The sequence below is a fragment of the Rhopilema esculentum genome, chromosome 17 (assembly GCF_057945365.1).
Source record: "Rhopilema esculentum isolate cy_ngs chromosome 17, ASM5794536v1, whole genome shotgun sequence".
NCBI lineage: Eukaryota > Metazoa > Cnidaria > Scyphozoa > Rhizostomeae > Rhizostomatidae > Rhopilema > Rhopilema esculentum.
This window is the reverse complement of record NC_142831.1, coordinates 5,793,554-5,813,864: the sequence shown is the minus strand read 5'-3', so window position 1 is coordinate 5,813,864 and position 20,311 is coordinate 5,793,554. Positions and strand designations below refer to the sequence as shown.

The 20,311-nt window shown below is 35.8% G+C and overlaps 1 protein-coding gene across 1 annotated transcript; it reads left to right on the top strand.

The window, feature by feature from the left end:
- The first annotated feature begins 3,142 nt into the window (after positions 1-3,142).
- Positions 3,143-18,552, top strand: LOC135681129 (nucleoside diphosphate kinase 5). Its single transcript, XM_065195439.2, has 7 exons — positions 3,143-3,364; positions 3,556-3,653; positions 4,274-4,381; positions 6,931-7,031; positions 9,263-9,381; positions 13,069-13,169; positions 18,340-18,552. Exons 1-6 carry the CDS (start codon positions 3,218-3,220, stop codon positions 13,156-13,158), a joined length of 663 nt encoding a protein of 220 aa, XP_065051511.1. The 5' UTR covers positions 3,143-3,217; the 3' UTR covers positions 13,159-13,169; positions 18,340-18,552.
- The last annotated feature ends 1,759 nt before the right edge of the window (positions 18,553-20,311 follow it).

Here is a 20,311-nt window from a genome sequence, read left to right as displayed (position 1 = left end):
TGTTTTAAAGTATAGGCCGATGCACAGAGAAAATTCAACTTGTGAGATTATATTTTATAATTCATGTAAGTTGATTTTCGTATGCAACCACACCAGTAAGCAACTCCTGTAAGCAACTAATTAACCCGAGGTCACTTGCCGAAGTGTTTTATCAAATGGCCTATCAACGCATTTGTCGAAGACTGGGCACCACTCTATTTCTAGGACTCCATCGCTTCAACATGCACCAAAGAACTGCCTTGATAGCTGTACCAAAGAACTGGACCAAAGAAGCGAAAGTACTAAAATTGGTCAATAATGTAATGAGACGATACTATATTCGTTTCTTACTTTGAAAATTCGAGTGGTCAAAAGGGTATAGAAGTAGAAAGATGCAAAAGAGTGGCCTTATAATATAATGTGGCATGATCTCAATTCTTTTCCAGGCTCTACTTCTTTTATCTGACTGTACAGCAGCTGATGTTGCCATTGGCCTAAGTTTAAAGACATCTTTTCAGGATTTTGCCAATCTCCGTCATCATATCTTTTATGACGTATCGTCGAAGAAACATCATAACCACTGCTGACAGAATATATAACATGACTGAAATAAGCTCAAATCTTGTGGTTATCACGTTTGATACTATGGCTAGCATCATCAAGATTCTTGGCACAGCGTTCTGATGTAAGCGCGATCTTAGCAATTTTATTTTTATCAAGAGTGAATTTTTCTATGACCTGACAAAAGAAGAAAAGCACATTCAGGAATAATGCATGAAGTGTGCGTTATCAGAAGAGACGAAGATGGTTTTGCAGCTGTCTTTCAGCCTAATCCTTTCACTTATCATGCTTTGGAGAACGCTTGTTGCAGTTTTCGTCCACAAATTACATTGCGTAACTTACCGTATTCGCAATAAGTCAAGTATAATAATTAACAATGCAGTTGTTAGGCACGTGATATGTCCAAGCATAAGTCCAAGCAATTACTCATGACAACAGCAATACGTATCCAGCATGTCATTCAAAATAGTAATATTCTTGTATGGGGGCTTTGGAAAGTGGAAAAAGTCGGCCATATACTTTCATTACTATTTACACTCAAATAAGCCCCCCCCCCACCTAGGGTTTATCAATTTGAAATGTTTTCCGAAGAGGGCTAATTCGAAGGAAGCTTAAATGGGGGTGGAGGCTTGTAAAAATAACCTAACAGTCAGCATTCAAATAGCCCCTTGTTGAAGCATATTCAAGCTTTTCAAAGTCACTTTGAGAGACGAAATATTTTGCAAGCCAATTTGCGAGAGAACTTTGCAATTTTAGAAAGACTTGCAATGAAGAATACATCTCAAGTTCCAAGCAAGAGCAATGCCGAATTTTCAAAACTGTATTCAAACAAATGCAAAAATAATCTTTTCATGCCTAGTCCCCCAAAACTCCTACCAAATTCTGTAATATGATCCGCTGTCCCTGGATCACAATAAGCGTGAAATTTTGAATTTGAAATTAGTATCGTCTTCTTCTAGAGACCAAAGTGTTTACTGTTGTTACACATATTATATAAATTCTATATTTACATACCATATTTACTAAGGAATAGGCACAGATAAATATTTAGAGCTTTACAATTGAATTTGGCTATATCAAATCCTAGAAGGCAAACCTTAGTTGAACTATATTTTAAATGCTTTACTTTGTTTATAACATTGAATCAATTAGTAAACTGATTCAGACTAAGTAAGGAAGACCTCGGAAAAATTGAAGAAAACTCTTGCTAGCATCAATTCCTAAGAACGGAATAGAAGACACTCAGACATGTGGAGCAGACTGATCATAAGTTGGTGCACTTGTCAGTCTTATATTAAAAATCAGCGTCTATATTTTGCTCTAAGTTTAACACGACTTTCAAGAATCTTACCAAAGGGTATAGATTTAGTGAACTTTTAGCTCATTAAGCAACTCTCTGCTCTTCTATTCATCTTTAGTTGTTTGACCCATGTAGATATTAAGAGTTCAAACCCTAATTTTCATCAAGTATGATCAAGTTCACGTTTTTAAAAAATTTTGTATTTGCGATGTTCTTCAACCTCTTGTGCTTGTTGAAAATTGATTAAAAGGAAAGCCAATTTTAAAATTATTCAGGTGGCAGTTGCCATCGATTTCCATTTTGGATAATTGTTAGCATAGAACGCTGGTGTGAAAGATAAACGGACAATTTGTCAGCGCAGAATCTGTGAGAATCCTCGAACGTGAAACAGCTGCCCCTTCCCACAAAATTGAGCAGTATGATTTAACTCCTAATTATTGTAGCGATTGCTATGTTGTTTTTCACTCGGCCTTCACTGTGTTCAGGTTTCCGCGAACAGCAAAAGGAGCTACGGTAAGCCAGGTAACCAAATCACTCTTAAATGCTAATGACTTTTAGTCCTGTAGACAAATGCGGTGGTGTCGCCAAGGAATGTGAAGGGCCAGATGGCAATAACCTCAAAATATTTACCCAGGATCTTCCATATAGCTGTTTTTGATAAGACAAGATCCTAACTGGAGAAGGAAAGGACTAGATAGACCCCCTCTCTTTCCAATACTATCTCTGTATTTATTTGAGAAACCTGGCTCTCAAAAATGTTCTTTTTTCATTAACAGGTAAAACTGGTCTATATCAATGCATTTCTCATGAACAAATGCCATATTCCTTTTATCAATCCATCTTCAGTTAAACTTTTGAAGTTTTCTTTTATGCAAGATATGGCGAAAATACGAGGGTTTGTGTTTGACAAAAGGCATGCAATGGAAAACTGTCAACCCATCTCTAACACGAAACTAATCTTTTATAAAGTTAAAACAATACCGCAGAAATCAGAGAGAAGTTTTAATAGTTAAAAATTGAGTGTCTTTTTTGAGTAGAAGTTTACAAGGATTCAAGGTTATTTCTGAACGAATAATGAGTAACATGAGTGTAGCGGGGGGTAAACGATTAAGGCGCTTGGTATGGGTCTTGTTTGAATAACGTTGCTTCATTGAGTTCAATTTTGATAAATCCAATAAGCTTTACCTGATTAGATAGGGGTGGGAGCTGCAGCCCCCAAGCCCCTATGTTTCTTTCGCCTGCTAACCCAAAAAATCACTCGTTTACTTCAGCCTCATTAGGGATCTGGTAACCAGTTATATTTCGTTAGCATAGCAACTGTATGTAATGGCGGCTTGTTGGTGTTGAGAAGACACAACCATTTGCGCGTTTAAGAAAATGTCTGAATCCGGAAGCCAGGAAGAAAAAAGATATACCCCATCTATTTACGTGGAACAGACGTTGGCAATCATAAAGCCGGATGCCATTGATAAGGCGGATGAGATCGAAGAAATAATATTGAAGCATGGATTTTCTATTTTGCGGGTAAAAATTATTCATCATCGTTTATTTTTGTTTTTATAGTGATTCTTGTTTTAAAGTATTCAATGAATTGACAAAGAATACTTATCCTTTATGTTACGAGATTTTAAGCTTTGAAAAAAGTTCAGTAACATCCTTATATTGTTTTTATGAAATGAATTCCCTTCAAATTCAAGCCTCTTCTTTGTCATTAGAAAAGGAGAATGCATTTGACACCGGAGCAGACAAGTGAATTTTATGCTGAGCATTATGGGAAGATGTTTTTTCCAAGCTTAATTGCTTTTATGAGCAGGTAAGACATATGTTAATCCTTAAAAATTGTTACTTTCAGGCTGTTATTTTTTCTGAGTTATTTTTTTGTCTTAAATGTAGCATCACGACCTTGACTGTTCAAATTCATATGACTGTTGAGATTAAAATGTTTAAATATTTAACAGGTTGATAGAATTTTGTCTTCATTTGCCTTTTATCCATTTAGATGCTTTAGATAATGAATTTTGTATAAATGAATTTTAGATGCTTTAGATAATGAATTTTGTATAAATGAATTTTAGATGATTTAGACAATGAATTTTTACAAGTCAATAAAATGAAAGGTACACATCTTCTGTTAGATTGTAAAAGGTTTCTCAATAAAAAGTTAATTTAAAGTGGAGTGACGTAACAGGTTATGTTTTAGACTAGCATATGGTGTTGGCCCTAAGATGCAAAACTTTTTGGGAAGCCCTGTTTACAGACAAACTCTGCTTACTTTCACTTCCTTCTGAGCAACGTTTTCCAGACTTTAAGAAGAGTGTACCATAATGGTCTCTAGTTGTCGCTTAATATAAGGAAAAGAGAGGGTTGTTTCTATCTTGTGTTATTTGTTTATGGGAAAACTCGCTTATACTAATTGATAATTATTTTTTAAAGCGGTCCAATTTTGGCAATGATCCTTGCTAGAGACAATGCTGTGACTTACTGGAGACAAATAATTGGTCCAACGCAAACATCAAGAGCTAGAGACGAAGCTCCAGACAGGTTAGCACAGTTTTTTGAAAGATGAATTCTTGAAATTGATGTATATTTTGGATATTATGTATGAGATTTATCATTTGATAAATTTATAAAGGTGAGTAGCAACTATAAGCTGGCACTGACAGCCAACAGTCAGCAGAGGATTGGCTAATGACAAAAAAAGTAGATATTAAGTGAGACATATTATAGGGGTTGCAAAATCCATGAAAGCATGCAAAACCAGCCAAAACCAGTCAAAACCAGCCAAAACCAGCCAAAACCAGCAATCTGCAATGAAATAAAGCACAAAGATGGGACTGTAACGGCAAAGTGCACCATGACACAAAAAACATTACAAAATTTGTAGGTTGCACACAGAAATAGTGTCACGGCTGTGAAGCTGCAAGCTATAATAGACACCCATTAAGCCATTGAGCAGTGGTGAAAGTGTTTTGACTTTCTGGAGTTTAATGTTTTTTCTTTTTTCTCATGGTACCTTATCAAATTTTCAAGAGTTTTGTAAGTTTGACAAGAGTTGTGAAAGGTTAAGTTTTTGAAGAATCTTAAATAAGGCAAGGAGCTACCCTGAACTCCACATAATCTTTGCCCCTGGTTTGTTGTGAATAGGGTATCTTCCTGAACTTTCAACAAATCATATTTTTACAATGTAATGTCTGCTAGGGTTTTTTTGTTCTCAATTACTTTTCTGTTCTGTTCTGTTAAATTAATCTTTATTAGCAAGAAAAGTATGACATGTTTGTTTATATTGCCTAAGGATTTTGAAAGGTATTATACATGGCTTCACCTTCAGTTATCGGTCACATTGATATAGCTGCCATGACCTCCCCCCTCCCTAACAAATACCAAGCTGTCAAAACGTTGCACTGTAAAATTTCTCACTCCCTCTTTTCTGCACTGAAGGTTTATTTCTAAATTTGATGCCTAGGCATACCATGCTCTTATGGTACATTGGATGAGCCCACTAATGTGAAATTTGTTGCAAAAATAAACTGCTGCTTCCTGATTTCAGTAACCCTAAACAAGGGAACCTTGCATTCCAAGGTATTTTTCCAGAGTTCTTATTTAAAAGTTATGAATTTCCTGCTTTTCGAAATGAAAATGTGTCTAATACTACTGCCCGATATGGCTTTCAAGGAGGTATGTGAAGTGTTTCTGTCCCTTGGTAAAAATTTAGATAAAGCAAAAATGTTTAAAGTTTTAAATTATTCATCTTATAATGCCAACCATAGCAGAAATAAAAGAGATCAGAAAATTGAGCCATGCTTTGGTTGGATCCCCCATTTCTGAACCACCATATATATCCTTTGGGTAATCACTTTCAACTTTGTTTCAATTATTAAATATTCATTTTGTTGTTGTTTTTCTGAAAATTTTGCCATTATTCTATCAATTATTAACTATTCATTTTTTTTGCAACAAAGACATGTCAGAATTCTTTTATACTGCTTCTGCCTATCAAAGATCTACCTATGCCTGCTTCTGCCTATGAATAATTTATTCAGCAACTTTTGACCTCAGATTGAATAATGATAATGAAGTTTTGCCAGTGAATTTTAAAAGGGCTGAAGCTTTGCAGAATGACTCCATAGGAAGTCCATGGTTGTTTGAGTAATAACTTCATCTGTTAGTGAATAAGTGATGACCTGGAGACTGCCTAATCATTTAGTATCATTGTCAAAAGATAAAAATCTATTTTCATATGAACCTTTTCATTATTCGTTATTTTAACACAATAGCCACGTCATTCAAGATAACTTCTTTACAAAGGGTGGCATCAAACTCTGCAATTTTACAAACATTATCCTTCAGCATTCAATAGTAACATCATAAGGAAAATTTTTTTTGGGAAGATGAGTCTCAATGAGACAAAATTCATTTCACTCTATAATAAAAAAAGTTGTAATGATGTTGTTTACAAACACACATTAAACACCACTGTTTGGGAGTTCCTGACTATCTTAAAAGAGAAAAATAATTTTAAAGAGGATTTTCAAGAGCATCAAAAAACAAGTGAGAGATCTGGCAAAAATTATTTCTGAAAATGTTCATGTACCTGTTTTAAGGTCCTTATGGATGCTTGTCAGATAGCCAAATGAAATATGAAAAGGCCAAGTCTTAAATGTAGGTTGGCTTCATATTTTGTTTCTTTTTAAAGTGCTAGTTTCAGCTTTGAAATGGAAACACAAACCTCTGGAATTCCAAAAACACAAAAACGGTCTAGTGTTGCTAAGACTACAATAATTTCTTCACGGCATTCAAAGGCTATTTCTCCAGATCTTTATACAGCATGAAGATGTTGCTTGCTGTTCACTGCCAGTTTTACTCAAAATAGCAAAGGCAGTGTTGTTGTATTGACATAATCATACCAATCCATCCCTTATGCCTAACTTTGCTAAAAAGATTCGAAAAACAGCAGAGTTAAAAGCTGTGATAATTAATTTTGCTGAAGGCTCTTTCAGTTTTCATCAAAAAGGAAATGTCAGACATTACTGTATTTTTTGGTTATGTCTACACAATTCATCTGTAATATTAGTTTCTTTCACTCTCCACAGCATAAGAGCTTTGTTTGGAACTGACAATCAGAAAAATGCCGTGCATGGAAGTGATAGTAATACAAGTGCTGCCAGAGAAATCCACTTCTTTTTTCCAGATGGTGGGTTAGCTTAATTCTTTTGCTTCGTGATCAACAATGTTTTGATGGATCGATTAACAATTATTATCAATATTCTCTCCCATTTCAACTTTTGTCTTTTATAATGTTCCATTTAAATTGTATTTTCACCTTGCCTCTTACTTTTTGTTTTTTTATTTATTGTGATTCTATCAATTGAAGCAACTGTTTCCCAGAAGGGAAGAGTTATCTTCAAAATATGTATTTACCTGCAACCATGTGTGTTAGACATAATGATTTAAAAACCAATATTTTTCAATTTATAATGACTGACATGACAATCCAAGAAATAGTCAAGCATAAAAAGGCTGTCTAAGATTACCTATCTTACGTATAAACATGTTTTTCCTATATTCACGAGAAGCTGGCTTATTTTTGATGAAACGAAACGAAACGAAACGAAACGAAACGAAACGAAACGAAACGAAACGAAACGAAACGAAACGAAACGAAACGAAACAAAACGAAACGAAACGAAACGAAACGAAACGAAACGAAACGAAACGAAACGAAACGAGTCGAAGGCAAGTCAGTCTCTCCAAGTCAAACCTTGAAAATTGCAGACTTTGATCAAAATGGGTGGAAAAAGTTAAAAACTAAACGCAGAAATAAAATATATCCATAACGTTCCAGCCAAGGCTTTCATTTTCGCTTGTCCGAAGGTCTTTCATTAAAAACACTTGCCTCTCTGTAGTGATGTTTTAACAATTTTGAAAATGTGATTTTTAACGAAATAAATGGAGTAAATACCTAAAATCTAGTTACAGGATTGAAATAAAGTCATAAAAATATCAAGGAGCTTAGATTCTCATTTTTTTATTAATGCCAACGATATAAATTCTGAGTTTCAAACTGAACGAGGCTTTAAAGCAATTTAATGCAAACTGTAGAAATTGGTTTATGTAATTGCTCTCTGCCATTGTCCCCTTCATATAGGATTCGTAGACAAAGACATTTCAAGGTATACCGTAGCTCCTAAAATCAAAATTATGCTTTCCTCTTTTTATCTGACATGGCCTATGGATCCATCTTAAGTTTAACCCTTTATCAACAAAGCGATAGTTTAGAACCTCCCTAACAGGTTTTCCTAGCCACAGCCCTGATAGTTTTGTTGACTTTGCAACTAGAATTTCGAAGATCTTTACAGATTGTTAAATTCTGAGATTTTTTTCTTTTCTGTTCAACAAGCATTTTATTCGGCTAAGAAGCTTTCAAACAAAACATGTTTAATATGCAGAAATTTCAGCAATATATCGCTTTAAGAAGGGTTAGCCGCTGTAGATAACGCAAGCTTTCGGGTGATTAGTCAATAGCTCTAGGCGCGTTTGTTCTCGGGCTCATGTTGGTTTTCACGTTCTTGCGGTAGAGTTTTCTCACAGCTCACTCAATTTGAAGCATTTGCTTATTTTCTGTTTTTTGCACAACGCCTAAAGTCATAGAATTGGTCTTATCGTTATAAATGTGCAATCGAATTCAAACGGTCTAAACGTTCTAATCGAACAACTGCTTCTCCCTAAAACATCTCTCCAGCATTTTGAAGAAACTAGACCTTATACACAAATACGTCATTACTGCCAGAAGCTGTTATTATAGCTTCGTTCGAGATTCTTCCCACAGTCACCATTGACATGAAAATTTCCTTTCTTAGTTTTTTGTGTAAAAATTATCAAGTCCTTTTCATCTCTTCACCGCTTCATGAGAAAACTGTGAATAGTTTTTCCTAGTGTAAGCGCATTTCTTTTTGCAAAGTCTTATCCTTGCTGAATAACATTCACGTCGCAAGATTCAAAGTAAAACCAAAGCTTGTTTTTCAAGAAAATGGCTTTTTTAGTGACACTTGGCAGTGCGATATTTTTACTTGGAATATTTTTGTCATTGCTTGCAAAATTACTGTGTATTTTTCTTAGTCAACGTTTGTAGAGTAACTCGAATTTATTTTATTGACGCCATCAGAGTCAAGAAAAGTGTTCTTTCCCTAGCCAATGGGCCAAGCTTTCATAAACATTCTCTAAAGACAATTGGAATTAGGCATGACTTGTTTTCGACGACTTTCTTTACGACTATCACCTGTGTGGCCTGTTTTTTTTCCCGGACCCTGGTTTTGCTTTCATTAAAGAGCTTTCAAATCTCCGTTTTTTGCTGCCATAAGTTTCGTTCAGCTTATTGATAAAAACAAACATTTCTTGTCATGCTAACAAAATTCTCTATTGCAGCCGTAATAGAGCCGTTACCTACAGGCCAGGAAGCACGGGATTACCTGGCAAGAGCTGTCAACCCAACATTGCAAAAAGGCCTTGCGGAGCTTTGCAAACAAAAGCCTGATCAGCCGATTGTGAGTAACAATAAAACAGAATACTGTGTTTATTATTTGCAACACGCGAATAGAAGAAAAATTTACGTAGAAATATTCATAATTTTTCTTTCAAAATTGCACCGGCTCCAACCTTACCAGTGTAATATAATCTAAGATACCTTAAATATATCTTTCAATATATTCAATCATATCTTAGTCCAATCAAAAAATTCATTTTGCCCAGTAAGATATGCTCATTTGTGATTTCGTCGGTCCAAGCTCGAAAACAGATTTTTATGACGTCATCATTCAACTATTTCATTCTTTTTGAAGAAAAGAGACAACGTGTTCTGTGCAGAAAGAGTCACCGTGGCATTTATCTCATAGGAGAATCACACGCTTTGCTATTACCCATAAAGACGTGCCTGTTATAGTTGCTGATCAGCTAAAAATTGTTTTGGACGAGTAAAAAGATTTGCTATAAGGCTATTGACATTTTATTTATAGTTTTTATTTTATTATATCTACAATTTTTATTCATGTCCCTTCAAGTTATAATGCAAGAGAATAAGAGAATACAAATAAAGGAGATACGTCTTATTTCTAGAACAAGCCACAATAGAAGTTGTGTACATTGATAAGCTAGGCCATAAAGCAGGCATCGAAAATAATATGAAGCATTGATAGCAAAGTATGCCAAGTGACAAATTGAACTACATTACAGGGAAAAAAATTATTCTCATTGTCCAAAAATGTCGTGTGGATACCAATAAAATTTAGAGTTTGACGTAAAAAATGTATTTTTAGAATTTTTAAAATTTTATCACATACCTGAAACTGCCTAATGAATTCTTCTAAATGTGCAAACCAGTTAAACATGTTCAAATTTGAAGGAGGTATACCCAATGGATGATTTATAGTTCTCTACCGGTTCTCCTGTGTGTTTTTGGTTTCTTTTGTCAAAAAAGAATGCCTAGTACAACACTTGAAGAATGAGTCACACTGTATTCATTTTCTCCCGCGCGCTGTGCATTTCCCTAATGTAGTTGGCTCCTTGCTGGATTTGCAGAGAGCTGGCGACTGCTCTCACTCTGAGTAAAACTTTAGCTAAACCCAAGACGCAAACCACTCTTTGATCATTGAGTCATCCTCACTTCTCTCAAAGAATCCAGAGGGCACCAAAGCGAATAGTGAGGACATTTATAAAAAATGGGCAAGTAAGGTAATGTTTTGATTAAGTTTTTCTGGAATTTTTCTAAATCAAAAAAGGATCCCAACTTGTATAGATTGGAAGGATTAACGGTCAAGGAACCAATCAGATGCGCCTTTCTTCCTTTCACGTTACTTACAACCCACACATGGATATAATTTTCTGCTGCTCACCTCAAGTCATTATTTGACGTTTGTATTCTGAGTATTGTAAAGCCAAAGTACTTAAGTATGTTTAAATTTCACTTTTCCGTGCTATGGTTTTACTTCAACATTTCAATTTTTCCACTAGTACATTATGTTACCATTTTATCATGTTAAGACTAATTTGACGTAAGAAGTCCTTATCTTTAGTAGAAAGGATTCAAGCTCAGCTTCTGTTCACATGGCAACCCAAAAGTCGTGCCATGATGTTTACATTTATATCTTAGTAAAGCCAAGAGGCTGAGAAAGAAATCATCATTACATCAAAACATATCAAATAAGGTTCATTTAAGAAAATGCTGTTTGGTATGAAGTTTAATCAAAGATCCTCCTTACTTCTGTGGAAAGTTTCCTGAGAATCGTATATATGAGAGGTATATAAGTAGGACGTACCATAAATGAGAGGAACCACAGTAGCCTTACGTAGTGGAATAGTAGACAGGGCCGTAAATCTGTCATGTGAATTGGGGGGGTCAGCAGAGCGAATTAATATAAAGTATGCAGTGGGTCATGGCACCACAAGGGTATGTGTTATGTTTTATGGAAACAGTTAAGGGGCAAATTACTTTAAAAACAAAAGTCAATATTTTTGGATTTCTCAAGACTTTCTGCTCTATAGAAGGTATTTACAGATATTCCTTAGTACATTGACTTGTGTTGATAATTGGATGGGTAACATTTTTCAGAGATGGCCCCAAGAAATTGAACCTTGGGAGCTAAGAATCAAGTTAACTGTCGTAGGTGGACCCACCATGGTTGGGTCCGACGCGGAAGAAAATTTTTGAAATTTTATCTTCTAGAAAGGCATCCCCCAGACTAAATCTAATAAAAAACTAGAATCGCTCAGGATAGAAAGTTCGGCGTTTTTCAGAAGAACGCAAATTATTGGTTATTGGGTGAAATTTTGGAGGGGAAGAATCATGCTTAAACCTTAGTGACAGACTTTGGGGAAATATGGAACGCTGTTGTATTGATTGGTAGAAATTTACTTTCTGAACAGAAATGTGCGTCTTCCTTATTTTGAGTGCTTTCAGTAGGCCATGTTTACACATCAAAAATGAATACATTTTAATGATACAAAAAGTGATTTAATGAATAAAAGCTAATAATAGACAAATATTAGAAATATACGTAAATAAGTTAGTAAATAGGTCAAATAAAATGACAGATTGCTCTCTTTTTATTTTGTACTTTGTTTTCAAAAATAAAACGGTAAAAAATGGTAGAAAACGGTAAGTTTTTATCTTGTAAAAATTATAAAAACCACTCTGCTTACAAAAATAACCTTATTGGCTGAGGTTTGTTGCAATAACACAAAAAAACGTAGTTTGGTTGTAGCCCGGCTACCAGGGATTTCTTTCTTTCAAGGAAAATGATGGTAATTTCTCCAAAAAATCGTTTTGCTCCAGATTTTTGGGGGGGTCCAGTCCCCCCCGTCCCCCCCCGGGATTTACGGCCCTGATAGTAGAGAACCGTCTGTTCAAATAAATCATGGTATAAACTATGAATCTGGCATTGTGTTAACAGGGACAGATTTACGAGTTTTGCAGAAAATGAAGAAAAACTTAATGCCCAGAATTATTGAGCACACTGGTAAATTCCTCTCTGTTTGTACATATGTTTGTCAAGTTATGCAATGGCCTTTTTCAAACCAACTACATTGTTGGAAAACCTTCCTCCGGCTCACCGCCTTGGATGTTTTCTGGACTCTGATGAACTTAAAGCATCTATTTTCTGTCTGAAGGTCTGACTCAAGACATCTTATTCTTTATCAAAACGCAAAGTAGGCGATTTTCGAATGACCCAGAAATATTTTGTTATTATTTAGTTACATTTTGCCTTTATCGGGGCTGCAAATTGTCTAGTGATCTTCACAGCTATTTGTAGCTTAATGCACAGTGACGGAAAAGAATAATTAGCAGCGAAGGGCTTTTTCCATGTCATGTTTCTAAGATGTTTCCTGTTTGTGAGCAGACAGTTCTATTAAAGCGCGTTATCTAAATTGAAAATGTCCGTTTTGTCTTGTAATAGGGTAAGCCACCACTGATCTATAAAAAAGACTTTTTTTAGATCAGTGTAAGCCACCCATTGCTGGTCACAGGCCTACTGAGACAATTGGAATAAAGAAACAGCTACATCGTAGCACATGGAAATTTTGAACCCACTTTAGATTTGAGCACTGAAAATGCTGTGAATATCGTCATGTTTGCGGAAGGAGAGACTCGCTTTTTTCAATTCCCTGTTCTTTCTCTCTACAGGTCTGACTGATCTTGATGTGAGTATTGTGTTGTAACTTTGATTTTATTTTTATAGATATGGTTGTCTGATTGGCTGTCAGAAAACAACCCAAACAAACCGAAAATTAATGGTTCAGGCCCTGTTATTGAAGAAGTGACCAACTGAAGCTACATTTTGTAAGTATTTGCCTTCACCTGCTTCTATTTTCATATCTTCACTCTAGATCGTAAACATTTAGGCTGGACTCAGGGGCTTAATCCTCTCTTCTCTATTGTCATCTTTGAATAATCCTGAAGTTTTTCAATTTTCTGCTACAAACGATTTCAGAAACAGACAAGACTTTCCCTTTTTTCCTAAATTCTTTTTTGTGTCTGTTAAAGTCGCCAGGCTAGTTGAATTGAAAATGAAAGTTTCCATTATTGTCATCGTTATTATTATTATTTTGCTTTCTTCTTCATTATCTTCTTCTTTTTCTGCGTATTTCTCTCATTTACGTTAGTTGCTTCTTTTTTCGTGTTCACCCTCTTCTTAGCCCTCTCTTCGAGTTTTGTTCTTCTGTTTGCTTCATTTTCCTTTCCTTCCACCTTTCTTTTTCTTTTGCCCGTCTTGTTATTATTTCTTCTTATTTCTCTGTATCCTGCTCTTCCTGTTGTTTCCTTCTTCTCTTAATCCTCATTTTTTCATCCTTTTTTTCTTTCTTGCCTTTTTGTTAAACAATAAGAACGATGTTCAGTTCTATTTGCCCATTTCTTTCTCTATTCTTCCACTTCGTCCATTTTATTCATTTCTTTATCTTTCCCCATCCTCCTTTTTGTCCCCTTTTCCCACTTCTTTCTTACCTTCCTTATTTTTTCTCTTCTTCTACTTTTCCCACCTTTTACCCTTTTTTTCATTTTCTTTCTCCTGTTTCCCTTTCCCCCTCTATTTCTCTCCTTCTTCTTTCTTTTATTCTCCTTCGATCTTTCTCATCTCTTCCTCTTCTTCCCTTTTGTTCTTCTCTTTTATCTTTCCCACTACTTTCTCCTCGTCTTTTCTTTTCCTCTCCTCTTCCACTCTCCTTACCCTTTTTCTTCTTTTTCTTCTTCTTTTTTTTCTTCTTCTTCTTCTTCATCTTCATCTTCTTCTTCTTCTTCATCATCATCTTCTTCTTGGACAGGGCGTCAGATGGCAAACAATGTAAACTATAATTGACACTTCAGTCACGTGTTTATCAAACAATGACAAAACAGATTGTGCGGTGAAGAAGTTTGTTGACAAATTCTTTATGACATAAATGAGGATTTTAAATATGTTTATTATTACAGATTTTCGAACTTAAATGTGAACAAAATCGCTGTTTGGGAAGACAGATAGATGTAATGTTATAAATATGTTGAAGTAAAACTCAGACACTTCTTGCTTGACCTGCGTCTTAATTTAATGATGCCAATTCAATTAGAAAAATTTTCTTGTTTGGAGAATATTCGACTGTTCTTTATATATGAATGACTAAGAGCTGGCTGCCTCTCTGTTATATTATGCGTTTAATAGAGAGTTCCGTTTACGTGAATGAGGAATGAAGATCAGCAGATGTTTTTCAATCCAGACATTTTCAGTTTCCAACTGGTCTTCGAATGATATATCCTAATAAGCAATAGATTTTCCACGTCTTGCTAATGGTTTTACTTTGGGCAGAAACGTGTGTGATGGTTTTGTGTAAAAAAACCCAATTTGCGCCCTGAAGCACGTGTAAACTGCACAGGATGGTGTTAGGATTTTGAAAATGTGACTTCTGAATTTAAATACACACAGCAACCGTGATCCGATTCTAGGTCGGGAGTTAATCCCCTTTCTCTTAAGTCTTCCTTCACATGAGTGTTTAGATTTCTTTGACCCGTGGAGAAAAACATCAATATGCGTAAATATGTGACCCATTCATCTTCAGCAAGCATATTTCTCCCACAGTCCAACCCTGTTTCAATCAGAAGAACTGTTAAAGGGTTTTTACCCATGTTTCAATTTCTCGGAGTACTTTTTGAGGGTTTCTGACCTCCTACTCGCCGTTCTCAAGCTAAAAAATTTGGATGTCAAATAGATATCGTATGGGCATAATATCATTAAGTATAACACTAGAAGTAACAAACTGTTGATAAGTGCACGAATACTATATAACAAACCACGATTAAGGTAACTCTTCTTCCGTTGTTGCGAGGAAACAATGGCTTTCTATTTGTTAGAGGTTCCCTACAAGTCTTGCATTGGCTATAGACAATCTATTGACCAAACTAACGGCTTCAACTAGACGTATAGAATGTCGCATCTTTGCGAGCCTGTAGAATGTCGAAAAAGCGACTGGTTTTCGGTAAGCTACACTCCTGGCAAAAAATAGCTGAGACATATGAAAGAAAAGGGACTTCGCGTGCTATATCTTCATATAATGTGCGCTGGTGACCTAAACCCCCTTCCCCCGTGGTTAATGTTGTTTAGGATGGTTACAGAATAAGTGGGGATTATAACATAAGTTGCCAATCCCATCGCAACATTAATTTGGGGGGGGGAAAGGGGGTGGGTGATTTGTAAGTAGCTTCTTTTTTTGCAAGTGTCTCAGCATTTTTTGCCAAGATTGTAGCTCACAATGAGTAAGTACGCTTTATCATCGCGCGCAAAAACGATCATCTAGCCATCCGATCAGACCTTCTGCTTCCGCTCTTTCTGTCTAGAATTTTGCATTTTAATGCATTCTAGTATTGGGTTCTTGTAATCAAGTATTGATTACAGAACAAGTTGAAGTTTTTGCAAAATGTGTTGCCTTTGCAAGTTGTACCAATACAGTAAATCCCCGCATATAAGAACCTACTTTTTTGAGGTTCAGGCTGAAGTAGGTTCTTATTGGCAAGGTACTTGGATTAATTTCAGGGTTTGAAGGTTCTTATTCGACGGATCCCTTATTTCAAATTTTAGGATTCATTATCAAAGGATGCATTCAACCCTGTTTTTTCCTTTTGGCAATGTTATTAATGCAACATTACAAAGATAAAGATATATAAAAAATCTGGGAGTAAAAAAGGACCATTGAAAACTCTTTTTTTTGCCCTTGGGAAGAGAACCTATTATATTTTATCACACTGTAACAGGTTCTTAATTACAAGGTGCATAATTTAGGAAAAACAGCCTCTAGGTTCTTATTTTTGTAGGTTCTTATATGCGGGGATTTACTGTAATACCGCGATATAAAACAACGATTTTCATTAGAACATGATATTGTGATTGTATTGTGATTGTATTGTGATTGTATTGTGATTGTATTGTGATTGTATTGTGATTGTATTGTGATTGTATTGTGATTGTATTGTGATTGTATGTAGCTTGAAGTAAAATGGGGTGATGTATTAAAGTGTGGATAAAGTTAGTCAAGGTACGGTAGTGGCCGAAATACACAAGTTCAAGCTCGCTGTTTTTTATTCCACTGACGGACAACTTGTGAAAACACGATCAGTACGAAATGCTTAGTGTTTCCTGTTTAGATGTATTTTCTCCTTAGCTATTTCAAAAATCAGTAAAGTTTAGCTTCAATACCATATTTCTGACAGAATTCAAACAAAAACGAAGAGAGCAATGAATTCCTATAAACAACTCTAGAAGCTTTTTACTAGCTTTTCAAATTATTCTGCATGATATTCAATTGGAAGATGAGAACCCAAAATATTTGGTACTACGTCAGATGTCACCCGAATATTCTGCGAGCTCCATATTTCGCAACAGAGGCAAAGCCAAGAAAATCTTTTGGAGGATTAATGGGGCGATTTTAGCCGACAAAATAGGGCGTGTCTGACTCTTTAAGGGTGTGGCAAAAAGATAAATACTCTTATGCGTTTCAGCTTTAAAGTTTATACTCTAGTGCCAAACTTTGAAAGTTTAACTACACAGAAATGTTAATATGTTACAATTGTTGCCAAAAGATTACAGAGTGAGTACACAAATTCCTGTTTTCGCCCAGCAAAACTTCTTAATGTGCCGACGAACAAAATGTTTGGGTTGGGGAGTTCCGCACCCCCGTTCCCCCTTTAGCGACGCCCCTAATTCACAACACATAATGAATAAATTTTAAGACTTTTAATAGATTTACGTTCAGTTTAGACCACATTGCGGAACACTTCCTTCACAAAAAAACCAGATGCATTTTTCAGTGTGCTTGCGACCTGATGATTAACTTATCACGTTCGATTTACTTTAAACATTAGATTTTGCTTCATCTTTTGCGTCAATGTATTCAACATTTTGAGAATCTGTGTGCACTTTTTCAAAGCATTAGCTTTTAGACTGAAACTATAATTGATTTCAACTCATTCGCTGTGCGGAACAACTAAGAAGATTCTTCTGTGTATAAGTGCTTTCTTTGTTGGCGATATGCTATGAATTTCACTTTCTTTATGATCAGTGACTTGTCAAAGAATGTGCTTTAATTTGCTTTTGCCAATCAAATTCAGATGGAGGGCGTGGTAACGAAACCAATTTTTTTATCATTAAAGGGTCTTGCGTAATCGCCATGCTTAGCTGCAGCTGTCTTGAGAAATTGAATATGTATTATATTTTCATGCAGTATGATAAATAGGCTAGTTTTGGAATTATAGTCGCAAAGCATGCTGGTTGCGCAAGAGCCTTTGAGTAACTTTTCTACAGAAGATATAAACAATGTATTGTTTCGTACTCGATCAGTAGTGTATTGACGTTGTAGTAACAAGACTTGTCTTGAGCCAGCAACATGAGTGTGTAGTTTTTCCTGAATGTCTGCGTTTGTGTTTGTGCTGAACGTGCAAGTCCGTTTCCCGTTGCCTTTCGGGAGCTAAACCAAAAAGAGGCTGATTGCCCCCAAAATCCCCGTATAACATCGATTTTCGGCGCCCTCGAATTGACCAAAAGCACTTGGTCCCATAAATATAACTATCGGGCGACCATTATCCTATTTTCCACCTGGTCTAGAAGGTTTCGTCTCCCGAACAAGCTTTTAGCTTCTGCAATGTTGCTAACTGGTACATATTTGCTGTTTGGTGGATACGAGCAAGACTAAAAATGATGTGTCAATCCTTAAAACATTTCTATTAAATACCCCAATGACTCGAGCACAGAAATACGAGGTTTCACTATGTTGTTTCACGATCGGGCTCCTGGGAAGTTTTTAATGATAGACATCGTAGCATTCACTCGGTAACAAAGCAAGCATAAGAAGAATTTCCCTTAGAAGAATTTATAACTCTTAGAAGGATTCTTCAAACAAATATATAATACGCTTTGCGTAAATAAAAGAAAGTTGTTTGTATTCAATGAAATATTCTTCATGTGTGACCACTTTTATTTTCTTTTTGCTAGGCTTCTATCATGCCCAACGTTGATTTCTCTTCAATCCAGTCCAGTCGGCTTCGTGAAATCGAACTTTGCAAAATTGTATGTTTTCTGCATCCAAATGCCTGAAACTATTTTGAAATGGAAATTAGCCCTTCGTTATTTCATGTTATTACGCTTTGCTTATTGTAAGTAATTGTATAATATTTACCTATCCATCCACGATTACGTGTGTTCTTACCTTTTGCCTTCCTGTGGAAATTGTCTTCAGTTTTTTGACAATGGTGCGAGGATGACTCAGTTGTTAGAGGCGCTGACTACAGACCCAAGGGTCCGTGCTTCGAGTCTCTGGCATGACCAAACTTTCACCCAGAGTGAGGAGAGTCACCAGCTCTCTGTAATTCCAGGCGTAGGAATCACGAGGTGTGGTCACATCGAGAGGAAGGACCAGGAAACTGCTCGATAAGCATAAGCTTCTCAGTGTCCTAAAAAAGAACCTTCGGATGCTAGGTAGCAACAAATACAAATACAATAGTTTTTTGACACATTAAAGTGCTTCTCGTTTGAAACTTGGTGATGTGATGTTATGAAAGGTAAGCAGGAATTTATATCCAGATGTAGATCGAAAGCAACGCGAGAGAAAAGATGGCACCTTACCTTAACGAGCTCGCATTACTTTAGATCCGCATCGGGATAAAGATTTCTGCTTATTTTTTGATATTATTCTTCATTTGTCGGACGCAAAGAAATTGATGATGCCCTTTTTCCGCCTTTCTGTGGTTTCATCGAATAATCTTATACAGACTGGCGAAACGTATTTGAAAGTGGAAGGGCCAAAAGATCAAAGTCTTGAAAGGGATCAGGAAAGGCCACGACAATGGTTGGTAGCAAGAAAAATTTTGGAATTATGGTTTCTTAGGGATGACCAGAAACGCTATCTAAAATGGAGTTTGACTATCTGAGGCAATATATCTAAGCTTTGTTTTATCAACATGTCCCATAGTCTAGTCTATCGTAATGTTGACATGAAATTGGACATGCCTTGCAAAGTTTTTGAATAACCTTTATAATATAGCTTGTAATAAAACTTTATTAGATTTTGAAAGTACCAAAAATAGGATAGGTGAAAAATGAATGAAACAAGATTTATTAAAAAACATTATCATTGAAATAAAAACAGAAGAACTATCAGCTAAAAATAAAAATTAAACATTTTTGAACAATTGGGATGAGCAATCAACATATCTGCCGTTCCAAGATCTTGCACCTGCATACCTGACAGATTTTAAGCCATATTGCAGAGTGTTTTTATGTGTCAGAAAAATGTCACCTTTACAGATCTGCCTGGTATCATGTTGATGAACATTGGAAAATAAATGAAAAAAACTCATGAAAACAAGAAGGGGAGATCTTATTTACAGATTCACAAACTCTAAGGCAGTGACAGCCTCTATGATCCCAAAAATGTTGCAAGCGAACAAATCGTTCGTCAAACAGGGGTAAAAATAATAGAAATTTGAAGACTCTTTTGTTTTCGAAATGTTTTTGAATTTGGGGCAAATGAGGCTCGCCTCGTTTTAGAATTTAGCGGGAAAATTGATAGGCTATCAGAGACTGTCAGAGACAAGGACGTTGTTTTGATAAATTAGCTGAACCTACTTTAACGACAATGGGTAAGTCGCAAATTTGTTTTTTAATTGCAACCAGTGATAATTTTATATACTTTCATTTGTTTAATTTTTGAATAAAATTGCTAGGGGCTTTCCTTAAGTAATGGCTCAACACTTTAACATTAGACACAGTCTGGTGGAGACCAGACGACTCTATTGGGCCATAGTTAATATAGTTTTGCCAATGTCTAACATGCTCATACTTAGAGGTCTAGAGAGAAACCAAATGATCTGCTTGCAGCCTGGTTTGCCTGACTAAGAGCTGCATGCAAAATTATTGATCCAAACTTGCAGCTCAACTCCAAAGGTGGGATTGATGGAATCCTTTT

Bases quoted from the DNA above. Each gene is read 5' to 3' on its own strand.
- LOC135681129 (XM_065195439.2), top strand. From the start codon at position 3,218: ATGTCTGAATCCGGAAGCCAGGAAGAAAAAAGATATACCCCATCTATT. The intron at 3,654-4,273 runs GTAAGACATATG...TATTTTTTAAAG, and splicing joins TTAATTGCTTTTATGAGCAG to CGGTCCAATTTTGGCAATGA. The intron at 9,382-13,068 runs GTGAGTAACAAT...TTATTTTTATAG, and splicing joins AAAAGCCTGATCAGCCGATT to ATATGGTTGTCTGATTGGCT.